Source organism: Fusarium poae, chromosome 1, assembly GCF_019609905.1.
Source record: "Fusarium poae strain DAOMC 252244 chromosome 1, whole genome shotgun sequence".
NCBI lineage: Eukaryota > Fungi > Ascomycota > Sordariomycetes > Hypocreales > Nectriaceae > Fusarium > Fusarium poae.
This window is the reverse complement of record NC_058399.1, coordinates 1,977,224-1,991,358: the sequence shown is the minus strand read 5'-3', so window position 1 is coordinate 1,991,358 and position 14,135 is coordinate 1,977,224. Positions and strand designations below refer to the sequence as shown.

Genomic DNA, 14,135 nt, shown 5'->3' with positions numbered 1-14,135 from the left:
CTTCGCAGCAGCCAGGTCAAGTAACCTCGACCACCATCACAACTGGCAATATGAAGGTACGACGAGACTGAATGTGATCAACTATGCGAGTCTTCGAGGAGTGTCAGCCTGCAATTTGGAACGGAATTGTTTCTTCGCCGCCTGGCCTCCTTGTGCTCCTATCCTGCTTGGTCGAATTTCACATCACGAAAGTAAACATCCGGCTGACAATTTTTTCAAACAGTTGAACATCAGCTACCCTGCCAATGGCAGCCAGAAGCTCATCGACATTGAGGATGAGCGCAAGGTCCGTGTCTTCATGGACAAGCGCGTACGTCGAACCCTCCATCCACGACCTTACCGTCGAAATACTCCGATCGCCTTCGACCAATAATGCTAACTACTTGTCTGATAGATGGGCGCTGAGGTTCCCGGTGACTCCATCGGCGATGAGTTCAAGGGCTACATCTTCCGCATCACTGGTGGAAACGACAAGCAGGGTTTCCCCATGAAGCAGGGTGTCATGCACCCTACCCGTGTCCGCCTCCTCCTCTCCGAGGGTCACTCTTGCTACCGCCCCCGCCGTGCTGGTGAGCGCAAGAGAAAGTCCGTCCGTGGCTGCATCGTCGCCATGGATCTTTCCGTCCTTGCTCTCAGCATCGTCAAGCAGGGTGATGCCGATATCCCCGGTCTGACTGATGTCGTCCACCCCAAGCGCCTTGGTCCCAAGCGTGCCACCAAGATCCGCAAGTTCTTCGGCCTCACCAAGGATGACGATGTATGTCTCTCCCTACGCCCATACTCGCTCATCGCCTACCCAGAGCTGCAGTGTCAAAGCTGGCAGTCCGGGTAGAGTGTGAGAGGACCTCTTGTCCTACCTTCTGCCAAGAAGGCACAGGACAAGTGGTCGCGAGCTTTAAATACTATTACCCAAACGTAGAAAACTAATTCTCATGAAACTAGGTCCGCAAGTACGTTATCCGACGAGAGGTTCAGCCCAAGGGTGAGGGTAAGTCCCCTTACACCAAGGCTCCTCGCATCCAGCGACTCGTCACCCCCCAGCGTCTCCAGCACAAGCGCCACCGTGCCGCTCTCAAGCGACGACAGGCCGAGAAGGTCAAGGACGAGGCCGTAAGTTATCCTGGAATCATAATTTATCTACAATCCGCTGACAGACATTTCAGAACGAGTATGCCCAGATCCTGGCCAAGCGTGTTGCCGAGGCCAAGGCCAACAAGGCCGATGCCCGCAAGCGACGTGCCAGCTCTATGCGCAAGTAAGGTTCCGGCGTTTTAATGAAAAAAAGGGGAATCATACCTTGGTCTTGTGGTTTGCATGCAATGGGAGTGAGGATTCTCTATAGGGCTCGATTTGAGCCAATCACGACTGTATTAGAGGCATTTCGGGAAAAATAAGAACATGCATTGATGCACTCGTGCCACACGCCAGACACGCGCATGTTCCTTTGTCTTGATACCATTCAATTTTTCGTCTAGCACCCTGATTGCTTTCCTTACCTGCTTGTGAACCCCGTTTCTGTCGAACTTAGAATAATTCTTATTGGTAAATAAGCAGTATACAATGGCAAAGGTCATACATTAATCATGAGTCTCGAGAGTAAAAAAGAGTCCAGTTAATGAAAGCACTATTCATTATTTCTATAATTGTAAAAGGCCTGTGATGTGTGATGATATAACATACATTCCTGCCTAACCCCACTTCTGTAAGCAATCCGTCTTGTAAAAGCAAGCAGCCAGGGGAGACCTGCACTTCTCCCAGACCCTCTGCCTTAGCAAACGATGCTACAATGAATGGCTCGGGATCAGAAGCATCATGGAGCGGTGTGCCGCCAATGCTAATGAAAACAATCCCCAAAACATGATCAATCACCAATATCTCTTTTCATTCCTCGCCCCGTCTAGTTCCATCCTCCAACACGCCTACAATGCATAAATTGACGAAATTACGCGAAGCCGAAGTATTCGCTTCCTGCTGTGATAGCCTTCATAATTTGAGAGCGCAGGTGATCGTAGCTCTCATACTCAGGAAGGTCAAGTTCTAATTCATGTTAGCGACCCAATTTATAGTGTTCCAAAGATGTACTCACGATTGAAACAGGTGTGCGAAGAGGGTAGTCGGTTTTTGTTGCCATAATCGCGATGGATATTGAATCGGTTGACACCGTTCATACCCTCAAGCTCTTTGAAGCCGTTGAGGGGAACCTTGCTGGTTCCGGTGACGAATTGCAGCATTTTCGCACGTTCTTCTTTGTCGAAGGATCTTAGAGCTCGCCAGAACCACTGGATTTGCTGCGATGATGGTGTGTAGTTGTGATACTCCGTGTTGCTCTTCCAATCATCAATATCAATATCCGGCAGCCCGGAAATCAAGAGCTCTAGCTCTTGTTCGTTAAAGATAGAGATCAGTTCCGCTGGGATGATGTCGTGGAAGCCTAAGAATGTTAGCAACTAGTGTATACACCGTGCGTGTTTTGCTTACCTTGAAGGAAATGCGCCATTTGCTCCTTAACCGAGGACAATAGCTTGTGCTCAACCACCAGACGAACATAATCGTGCTTGTTCTCTTCAGTGACTGCAATTTCTCGGCCGTTAGGGATGAGGTCTACAACATTGGTAACGCCAAACTCATCATCCTCGACTGAGAAGGTCTCGGTGATGATGTCTGTGATGTCGTTGTTAAGCATCCAGCACAGAGACTTGTAATAGTCAGGGTCGAAGGACTCCATATCCTTGACCGAAACAGATTTGCCCAGGATTCGCTTGTACAGAGCACGACTAAAGTAGCAGTCAAGGACGCGACCTTCGTACAATGCCTTGCCGATAATGCGGCCAATGAACTTAAAGAACAATAAATGCTCATCGTTGATGCCGCTAAGTTTGTTGGGGTGGAAGGTAGTTCGATCTGAGGATACAGGCGTGAAAAGCACGTAATTGGGGTCAAACATTTGTCGTGAAAGTACCTGGAACCACTCGCGAGTGACACCACCGGCATCGACACCTTCCTCTCCATGGAATCGGATGTTGAGCTTGCCGAACTTCATCTCATCGCCTGATTTGAAGTACAAGTGCTTGAAAGAGTCATGGAAAACATGCTCGCGGCGGACAGATAGTTGTAAGGCGGGATATGCTGGCCGGCTCTGGCTGTTACCGGATCGTGAGTGAACACTGCGGTTGAAGTAGTTGCGCTTGTTATCAAACTCCAGTACCTTGGGATTCTTGACGAGCAAGGCAAACGTTCCTGACATGAGCTTGGGATTGCTCCTAACAAGCTCATTGAGAATGCGGCGGTGGTCCTCGGTAAAGCTAAAGAAGAGGCTAGCCGTACGAGACTCGGGTGGTGGGCTTGACAAGACCATATCTTTCTGCTGGGGGTCATCGTTCGTAGTGGTGTTCTTGCAAACAACCATTAGAGACTCGATTAATGGCAATAAAATGGTTGCCACGTTGAGCATATTTTCTCGTTGACGAATAGCACTAAGACAAGCGCTCAGCTTATCCCACATCGCAGAGAATGTTGAGTTGTGATAAAGCGATGTGACTAGATCGTGTCTTTCGTCCTTGTTCTTGTTGGACTCGGCCTCGTCGGCTTTCTTCTTGGTGTCAAAGAGATGATCCAGGGCGGTCAAAACGCGAAGAAGCTTATTTTGCTCGGATGCCCCTGGTGAGAATTTGGCAAGAGCCACGCCTTGAATCTCAGTGCCTGAAGATGCCTTTTCGATATGGGGCAAAAGATCATCTAGATCAGCCACGATATTCTCACTCAAGAGCCTAGCCTGGTGAACAAGCTCCTGTCCGAACGTTGCCTTGGCCCCTGGGATGGCTGAAAGGTTTTTGATCGTCGAGATAGTGTTCTGGAAAGTCTTGGAGCTGCACTCTCGAGCTACAAAAATTCTCACAGCTAAGGTCAAGTTCTGGGCAGGAACCACAGGCGGCTGAAGTTGTCGGAGTTTCTTTTGGATTGAATCTCTCTTCGCTTGTCTCTTTTCGGCGTCATCGGCAGGAATATTTTCTTTGCCCTCCTCTTTGGCAGTGTTGAGTTCTTCAGCAGTGCTTGCCTCCGTTGGCTCCGTACCTGAGGGCTGTCCAGCAGGGTTTTCTGCTGCAACAGGCTCTTCTGGCTTGCTATCAATGGCTTTTAGTTCATCCTCAGCCTCCTTGCGGCGCCGCTCCAGATTTTGAAGAGGCAGCGTCACTCGGTTTAGAAGATCAGCCAAATGAGTCATGACAACAGAGCTTTCCATAACTAAATCACGGTCCAGCAGCGATAGCAACGAGTTGATCGCGTATTTGTGCGACTTCGAATCCTTTCCCTTGCCTTTGCGGCTCAAGGATCGCTTCAGATTAGAGCCGACGGCCTCGTGTTCTGTCAGGAAAAGCCATTGAATATGAGGATTCTTAGCAGACAGCTCCACCAACAGATCCAGACATTGTTGGACAATCAGAAGAGGCGAGGTTTCAGAGTTTGTCTGTGTATTATTGCCAGCAGTTAGACCAGTCAGACTTCTCTTGAGAGGCTGAGGGGTTTTCTGTTCAGACTCCTGACCCTTGTCCTTGGGTCTTCGTGCTTTCAGAGACAGTTGACCGAAGCTGCGCTCTACAGCACCCATATCTGTGCTGCCGTCTTGCAAAATCTGGAGGAGAGTACTGATCACCTCGAGGCGGGTCTGCTTGTTCTCGCATACGTCGGCGAATACGTTGAACAGATGGTTTCGAATTGAACCCTGCTGGGTGATAAACATCAGACGTAGCAGCGTGGCGACCCCAGCCTTATCGAGCATCTGAACTACCGTGCGACGCTGTACCTTTGTCCCTTCGGGAGGTACTGGTGGTCCAGTCTGACGGGCTGAGTTAACAGCAGGAGGGCTACGACCAACAACAGCCGGGTGGGCATTATGCTGCTGCGCCAGAGCTCGGGCCTCAGCTGCCATTGCGGGCGTAAGCTGATCCATCAGTTCTTCCCCTTGATCCATCAAAACCTGCTGTCTAAGCTCGGGAGGGAATGTCAGAAGGATACTGGCAGTGTCCATCTCTGGAACGACGGCTTGACCAGCACCAGCAGAGGCTTGACGGTTGCTTTCTTCGCGGGCACGGCGACGCTGTTCCTGACGCTCCTGCTGAGCAATCTCCATGCGCAACTCTTCGGGAAGAGCATCCAGAAACTCCTGGAAGGCCTCAGTCGAATTGCCATTTGTCTCCTCCCGGGCCTCAGACCTGCGCGTGCTGATTGCCTGAGCGATGACCTCCTCGCGGAACTCCTCGGGCAGAGCTGCAATGTAATCAGGGTCGATACCTAGTTCGGTGACGTCGACTTCTTCGCCTCTAATCGTGGTCATAACACGAGGGCCATCGCTCTGCGTGGCAGGACCAGGACGATCTGCGTCCCTTTGTTCAGTTGGCTCAACGCCTTCCATTGCGCCCTCAGCGCCTTCAGCCTGAGCGGGAGCGGGAACGGCTTGGCTCACAGCGGCAGCTTCAGACGCTGCGCGTTCAGCGGCCTCACGCGCTTCGGCCTCTTGCTTCTCTCTCTCTGCCTTTTCTTCAGCTTCCCTTGCCTCACGCGCTTGACGTTGCTCCTCCTCGCGCTTCCTCCGTTCTTCTTCTTCACGCTTTTGTTGTTCTGCCTCTTCGGCCTTCAACTTCCTCTCTAATTCCATCGCGGCAGGCGTTAGTTTGGCCATAATGATATTCAGAAGTTTAGATGCTTCTGTCGTAGTGTTAGCGCCGAAGATCATCCTAGCCTCTTCTTGGTAACGGTCCATTGTGCCTTCGATAACAAAAGAAACAGCTTGGGATGGATCCTGGGCTAGACCTTCACGTCTTTGATCAGTGCGAGAGGCCCGAATAGGTCCAAGTTCTCTGGACTCGCGATTGCTGGTGGGGCCAGTGATTTGGAGGTGGAACGCATGCTGTCCATGTCGTCCCATAATTGGAAGGAACTCCATTATCTCACTCAAGAAGCCCATGGGTCCGTCTGGGTTGCGACCACCTGGACCGAAAATGGCTTCAGGAACTCGCAAGCCGAAGGATTGGTGAGGTCCAGGGCGCTGAGGACTATCCCGGTTCTGGTCACCACGTCTCAGAAGTGGGTTAGTGCCATCATCAGCATTATTTTGAGGCCTGGTCTGGTGGTTGCGTGAAAAGAAGTTCCGGAAATCCCCAGCCATTTCACGGTTACCAACAATGAAACTTGGCGGGAAAGCGCCGCGACCGTCATTTCGTGAAGAAAGGAGGCGCCGGCGGTGACTGGTATCCATCGTGAACATTTGTCGCCGTTCATCATCCTCGCCTGCGAGGCCGTCCCAGCCGAGAGCTGGCATTAGCTGAGGTTGATCATCCATAGCATATTCCTCGTCGTAGAAATATTCCTCTTCCATCTCGTCCTCCTCGTCCTCGTCCTCATCCTCATCATGGCCCTCGTCGAGATAGTGATCTTCCGCCATCGTATCAGGATCGTAAATGTCGCCTTCTCCCATGATGGCACGAGCCATGCCATCGAGAATATCTCCTGGCATGTGCATATGCTCTTCGTGAACATGTCCATCATATTCCAGGTCGTCCTCCTCCTGGTCTTCATCGTCATCGTCGTGGCTGGCGCTCTCCCAATCCGAGTTGCCATCGTCATCGAGAGGATTTCCGTCTTCGTCGACAATTTCCACCTGATCTTCCACATCCTCCATATCCGCGGACTCCACTTCATCTTCGTCGTCGATTTCTTCATCACTGTCGTCATCGTCATCGTCTTCGTCCATTATAACTTCAACGACGCCTGGTTCGCCATGAAGACCTTCGATTTGGCCCATATCACCGAGTTCCTCGTCATCATCACTGATATTTTCTTCGTCAGAGATGTCATCATCTCCGTATTCCATCTCGTCGTCATATTCATCCCCATACATATCCTCATCATCGTCATCCTCTTGGTCGTCATCAGACTCATCGTCTTCGCCACGAGGCTCCAGCATTCCAAGTGCAGAGTTACGATACAGATCAGGAGTCTCTTCGCGGTCGTCAAGGTCGGAGAGCGAAGAGGTGGAACCGAGATCGTCATCGGCCGTGTCGGATAGAGAATCTGAAGGTAGGAGGATGTTTGAATGACTCAGCTCTTTAGCCGTCTCGGTGAGAACCCGTAGCACGCGTAGGATGTACTTGATGGCACGTTTGACGCCTGGGTAATTGAGGTTGATCTCGGCGATGGATGATGTCAGTTTTTCGAGATAGCCCTTCTCATACATGAGTCTCCGTAGCTGGGCATGTGATCGAGCCAGCACGTTGTCAGCCCTCCCGGGACCTGCATGATCCTTATCTTTCTCGCCAACCATGTGGTTCATGAGCTCGGCCAGACACTGCATGCGCGAGTATCTTGTTTCTAAGGGTTCATCAGACAAGGGTGCTCTTTCGTAAGCCTTGAGCATAGTATCAAGAACAAATTTGCGTGCAAACAAGAGGTCGGGTTCGTCCTCATATGCAAACTTGTCTTTTCCGCGGTCAATTGCCTTCTCGGTTGTCTTGGAGACGAGTGCAACCAAGACCTTTTGAGTCTGCGCCGACGTTGCAGCTTTCTTCTTGCCAGCAATGCTGTCAGCTGTTCCGCTTAAATTGCCCTGGCAGAGTAAATCATAGATCAAGTAGTTAAGAACTGATGAACGAGGTTTGATTGGCGTGCTTGTGGTCAACGGAGCATTTCGCTTGAAGTTGATGAACTCCATCTTGGTTCTGTTGTAGCTTTGCAAAAGCTCAGCCAAACAATTAAGTAAGAAGCAACGATAGACAAATATAGGGTGCTCCTCGGACTTGAAAACGGGTTTCGTTGGCTTCTTGTCCTTTGCGTCAGTTGCATTGTTATCTTTGGGAGAGGAAGAAGCGTCTTCGGAGTTAGACACAGTATCAGGCTTGGAGTCCTTCTCAACCACTGGCACTTCCTTGTCATCGACCTCGCGATAGTTGAGCAACTCGCAGAGGAGGAAGTGAATAACACCGTCAGGATTTTCGACAACAGGCCTCTTGCTCTCTTGTGGCTTTGGTGCATCCACCATTTCCTTATCTACAAGCTCTGTGGACGGTTTGATATCTTGTTCTGACCCGTTCTCCACATTGTCGTTGGTCTTATCAGTGCTCGTTTCAGTGGGTTCATCCTTCAATACAAGAGACTGGGTCCGAGAGCTGTCATTCGAAGATGGTGTCCATCTTGTAAAACGGAGCATCTCGTTCGTGACCTCGACGAAGAGGTCTGGAGCACGTAGAGCAATCGGCGTCATCTGCCGGAGATAATTTTGGACATCAGGAGGGCCACGCTGTGTTCTGTGTAAAGTGGGGTAACCGATCTTGATCTCAGCACGCATGATCTGTTTGATGATCTCTTCATCTTCGACAACGTGCCGCAGAATAGTCATGATGTGGGCAGTAAGCTTGCTTTGCTTGAACCTCTCGGAGCCAGAACCCGACAATTGTTTTGCCATAAGAAACAGCCGTTGCAGGTTCTTCTTGTCTCCTACCACCTTGGCGAGGCGTCGATTACGGGTCAAGATAACAAGAATTCGGAGCGCAGCAACAGCGAGAGTTTCTTCTTTTCCAATACGGGGAAGCATTTCGAGCACAAATTCCAAAACGTGAGCTCGCTGCTCCTCGCCAATAGTCAGAGTTCTCAATTGAATGACGGGCTCTGAGACGGCATCATCTTCGGATTTCGGTGCTTTCCACTGTGCGGCAACAGGGCGCTCGTCATGTCGAAGAAGCGTCTCGATGACAAGAAGGATGTAAGGGATCCAAGGCGGCATCTCCTCAGTTGAGGTCGAAGGCGAAACCTTCAAGAAGCCAATGTACTCGTCGATATGATCCTCAAGGCTTGCCACATTGTTGCTAAAGAAGCGCTCGTCCTGCAAGAGCAATGCTAGCAAATGGGCATAAGCGGCTATACACTTCCCATTACGTTGCTTTTCTTCCTCCTCGTTCTGGGCCAGTGAAGACAGTGCCAAAGTTAGGGTCTGGCCAACCTCGTCGTCGTTATCATTAGGTTGTTGCTTAATGGTTATTCGAATGAGCTCGGAAACCTCGATGGCGGTTTCAGGATGAGCACGAACAACATCAAGACACCTGTCAATCAGGTTTGCACGCAGCTCAGCTCTAAACTGATCAACATCTTCTCGTGTAGCAGCCCAGGAAGGCTCCTTCTCCTTCTTGTGAGGTTCTTCCAAAACATTCGCTGGTGTTTCATTCATGACATTTTGGGATTCGCGAGTGTCATCTGTAGTTTGAGGTGGATCAATGATTTCGCCCAGTGCCTCGCCAAGGAATCTGTCCGTGAGGTCTGGAATAGCAATTTCTGGTGGCCCATCAAGGGACATGCGGTCTGTTTCCGCGCTGCTGCCTGCGTTTGTGCCTTCTGTATCGTTGGCACCTGCGGCTTCTAGCAGGATCGCATGCAAGGCAGAAGTGTCAGAGTCCATAGGTGGAATCGGGTTGCGTGCGCCGGCAAGACCAGCTCGATGAGCTGAACAATACATCTCTGCAGCAGCCACGCTTCCGTTGGCTCGGAATATCGCTTCGTGAATTAGGCTGGTCTCATATCCTTTGGTGCGCAACTCCTCAATGGCACCAAGATGAGAGCGCCAATCAAATCGAACGTCTGTGTAATTAAACAGCTGGAAAACCGGCCTACCCCTTGATGTTGAAGGCTCGTGTTCAGCAGTAGCGATCAACTTGAGGATGTCAATCAAGCACGTCGCGGTTTGATGTGGTACTTTTTCCACAAACTCGGAATCCCAGAGCTTGGTAATTTCGGGAAGAACAGAGGCTCTGAACTCTACCACAAGCTGCTGGCAGGGATGCGAAGACCTGTCTGCAGAGCGAGGCAACAGGCTGAATGATTGTTGGGAGTCGATGAGTGGCTTGCCATTAACCAATACTAGAACCAATTCCAGGACCTTCTTGAGCCCGAAGGCGGCGACCTTGGATCCGGAAGCTCCATCCGCAGGGGCGCCCCGACCTTTGCGAACTGCTTCGGCAAATATCCTGAGCATTGAATTCAAAACATCCATTCCGCCCTCTTCTTTAAAAGCGATGAGAACGGGCAAGATGATATGCACTCCTGAACGATCGCTTGATCGATGATTGGGCTGATCAATCACCATTTCACTGATAGTATGCAGCATGATGATCCAGAAATGGAAGTCCTTGTGAGTGGGTTCCACAGTGGCAACTGATGGCCTCAGCTGGCTGAGAATTGCATTCGCAAGGGCCTTGGCAATCTCCAAGTGACGTGGCCGTTGATAACTATCACGAGGGTCTCGCTCCCGGCGGGGAAGTAAGGACTTTCCGAGTGTTTGGAAAAGAGGGAAAGTTGTCGGGATCATAGGGTGCAAAAGATGTCGGAGCGTCTCGTAATTCTGGTAGCGAGGACTGGCCTGCTCCTCCTCTGTAGGACGGCTCAGCTTGGTTTCATCCGAAGACGCCTTCGGTTGAAACGCCTCTGTACTGCCCAGCATATCTGGTAACAAAGTACTGTCTCCCACATCGTGATCAGAATCAATTGCTGTGGGCGATCCCTCCGAGGATGGTTGGCGCTTAAACGACCAGTGTTGGGGAACGACGTTGAGCTCTCCTGCCTCCTCTGTAAGGACTCCACGGAGGAGAGGTCCAATAGAGTTCACCAGGTTGAGGTAGTAATCCCAGACATTGACAGGATAGAATGTCAGAGAATTGGACCTTGTTGTACAAAAGCAGTCAGATATTATCTTGATAAAGGTCTGCGCATTTAATAATGCCTTGATCATTTTGGTGCCATTCTTAACCGCTGTAGGTTCCTGGTTGTTCTGCGCCAGTTTGAGGTCATTCGCAAGGAAAGGTGCGAAATACGGAGGCAAGGTATCTGTTTTATCAGAGAGAGGTTTCAAGGTGTCGATCGCCAACTGAGCTCGCCTGATGATAGAAGGAAGACCGCGGACTGGGAAACCATCCACGATCTGAGAGATAACTTGGTTGAGAATCCTTGAGGCTACGGTGTCGCCAAAATTGATGGGCAGACTTGGAGACTCGCAGATGTCAAGCAACAACTCCAGACCTCCAGCATCTACAAAACTGTTCTTGAGTCCTTGATTTGACATGTAAGCGGTCAAGAAGTATCCCAGGGCATAGATGTAAGGCGTAATTGATTGGTCTGGCGAAGATGGCTCTTCATCCTTGCGGGATTCAGGGTTCGCATCATTCGATGGCACTGCATCAGACATGTTCACATCTGCATCGCCAGATGTGTCTTGACTCTGAGTCTTCTCAGAAGACGCGCTTGGTGATGACACCTTTCCCCTCTCATCCACAGTTACAGTCTTGCCCTCGGAGTCCATGAGCAACAGGCGGGCGCCCCATCCATCATTTCTCGCTTTTTCAATCCCGAGGAAACGCACGCGGGCAACCATGTCAATTACAGCGTTTGCAATGGCTGGTCGCAAGGCCGGGTGGTGGCGAGCAAGCTCGTCGAAACTCGCTCCGACGTTGTGGGCAAGTTCTCCATCAAGCTCCATACATCGGACATGTGCAGGACTCTCAAAGATTTCCAAGAAGCCATCAAAAGCCTGAGAAGCTACCACTAGGTTCATGCCCGCATTATTGAGAGATATGGAGCTCAGGACCTGTGGAACAATGGCAATGGCATCTGTTGACGGCAAGATCCCTGCTGCCAATGGTCCACGAGACGAATGCCGAAGTGCTTGCTCTGTAGGAGGATGTGGCCGTGTGTCATTTGCAACAAGAGAGCTTACAGTGTTTCCTGTAGAGTTGTTTTCGTCATCTTCATCTTTGTCTGATGATTTTTGCTCAGTCAATACTTCACTTGGCAGTGGTCTGTTGGTGACAGCTTCCAAGTATGTCTTGATCATGCCAGACTCAGAGATGGCGGGGAAATTCGTAGGATCGTTGTTAATAAAGTCACCAAGAATGGTAACAGAGTTTGTCCAGACAACAGAGCCAAAGGTCTTCTTGTCTTCGATGATGTCCCGCAACTTCCCGAGAAGATCCGACTTATCAACGAGATTACGGAGTAAGCGATCGTAGTTACCGCCGTAACTGAACGAGTTGGACATGATGTGGTGAACAAACTTGAGAAGCCATTTGAGTGTCTGTTGTTGGTAGTACGGGATTTCGTAATCCACTTGTCCCGACTGCTGGCTCTTTGAAATACCTTGTCCTGCTTGATGCAAAGTCTGCGCTTCCTGGACAGTATCCACAACCAACTGAGATACTGCATCGAGACCCTTGGCATTGAAGAAGGCAGTAAAGGCGTTTTGGTAGGTCCAGATCAGGCCATCTAGAAACGCAAGAACCATGGAATGGTTTCGTTGTGCGACAGCTGACCTAATGTTCAAGATCTCGACTAGAATTTCCATAAGTCCTGCAGACACCATCTCGCTTCCCACTCGTGTGGACATGGAAAGGTGAAGCGTAAGAGAAAACAGGTTGTTGCGCCATTCGTCCATTTCAGTGACCTGGTTGCCTTTATCGCTGTCGTCATCCTCCTTCATTCCAGCAACCGCTTTTCTGATGACATAAAGTAAAATGCCGTGGTTGACATTTGCATTCAGAGCAGACAAGACATCCTGACACCTGGCTTGGAAGTTCGATATAGCCTCGAGCAAGGCAAGAGCAACGGCTTGCAACCACAACGGAACATCGATGTTTCCGTGGGCTGTAGGGTGGATGAGTTCGGCTAGCTGATAAACAAGCTGAAACCTGCGAGTTTCTTCTGCGTCTTGACGGAGCACTTTTTCCAAGAAGCTTGCTTCGTTATGGATATAGGCGAGGTTGTTAATAGACAGGAGGCGTACAGCCAATAATTGTTGGCGTGACTCGTTGGAGCCCATAAGGGCTTTGGAAGTTCTGATCCTATGAAAAACCTCATACTTCGCAGCTGGGGGAAGGTCCGCAGGAACGGATGACATCAACCGATAGATAGAAGCTGAAGAAATAACAGACTGTGGTAATTCAAAGACTTTGGATCCAGCCGAGGCCGAATCTTCGCTGTTACTGGGTGTCCGGGGTCCAAGCGGAGATGAGTCCTCCAAGTTATTCCGACTCTTGGGGGTCTGATGCTGAGTTGCCATCGTGGAGCTGCGACGAAGCGGTGTTGGCGTAGACGGCACTGATGCGCGACTACCGTCGCCGCTGATAGACTCCTGCTGGGTTGTCTGAGGATAATAGATCACCTTGACATCGCCCCAACCAACCCACCGTTTGTCATCCGACGCCGCAAGAGCGACTAGATCGTTCGCGTGCATAGAGTTGGCCGTCTTGGAACTTCCTCCTGACGCACGGTCTTTCCCTTTGGCTGACCCAGGTGTGTTTGATGGCACAGGGTCCGACAGGTTAATGATCGGTGTCTTGACAAAGGGCAGGGCAAGCTGCTGGACTCTGTCAAGATCAATGTTGTAGTGGTTGGCAAGCAGCGCCGTGCTGATCTGTCTCGAAGGATTTGCTATGCGTTTCACGGACGCTTGGTACCGCTGGGCTAACTCTGAACCAACTTCGAGTGTGACAATAAGGACACTCAAAGACGTGGTGTGAAGGAGGTCGTTCAGATGAGCGCTGCTGGCATAAATGCTCCGGTTGCCGCAATGCTCTAACAACATGCGAGTGAAGCGCAGCACTACTTCCACTAGTTGCCTGTCTCCATCTGATGAGAAACCCAAGTCTGCCAACTCCTTCGCTGACCATTGCTTCTCGCTACCGAAGGTAGATTCTTTGTCTTGGTTGAGCAACACATCGCACTCGAAATCGCGAGCTTGGGGACCCTCGTTCAGCTTGTATGTGGCGCAGAAATGTTCAAGAATGCTATCAAATCGGTTCAGAAGGGGTATCCAGTGGTACAGGTCGCCACGTCCGAAGGGCCATCGCGAGGGAAAGCTAGCAAGCTCTTTTGGTAAGTGGGGTAGAGGTACTGCTGCGGTAGATTCAACGTAATCTTTTAGCCAAGGAGACTATCACATTGTGTCAGTATTATATTCGCCGGGTGCGGCGTTCGCTACTGACCAAGGTATCCTTGTGCTTCTGTTGCATAGGCTTGGTTATCTTCCCCATGATGAAGGTGAGGCGGCTGAGCCGCAGGAAACTATGGAATCTCCCCCTCCACTACAGCCGGGCCAACAACCCGCT

General features: G+C 50.6%; 2 protein-coding genes across 2 annotated transcripts; one reads left to right on the top strand and one right to left on the bottom strand.

Moving 5' to 3' along the window:
* Positions 1-50: 50 nt before the first annotated feature.
* On the top strand, positions 51-1,259 carry FPOAC1_000660 (uncharacterized protein; the record flags this gene model as incomplete). Its single annotated transcript, XM_044845271.1, has 5 exons — positions 51-56; positions 224-310; positions 395-757; positions 943-1,110; positions 1,164-1,259. The coding sequence occupies 5 exons, from the start codon at positions 51-53 to the stop codon at positions 1,257-1,259; spliced, it is 720 nt and encodes a 239-aa protein (XP_044711187.1).
* A 683-nt stretch (positions 1,260-1,942) lies between these two features.
* On the bottom strand, positions 1,943-14,060 carry FPOAC1_000659 (uncharacterized protein; the record flags this gene model as incomplete). The annotated part of the gene is made up of 5 exons (XM_044845270.1): positions 1,943-2,037; positions 2,087-2,431; positions 2,479-9,621; positions 9,655-13,960; positions 14,013-14,060. 5 exons carry the CDS (start codon positions 14,058-14,060, stop codon positions 1,943-1,945), a joined length of 11,937 nt encoding a protein of 3,978 aa, XP_044711186.1.
* Positions 14,061-14,135: the final 75 nt, after the last annotated feature.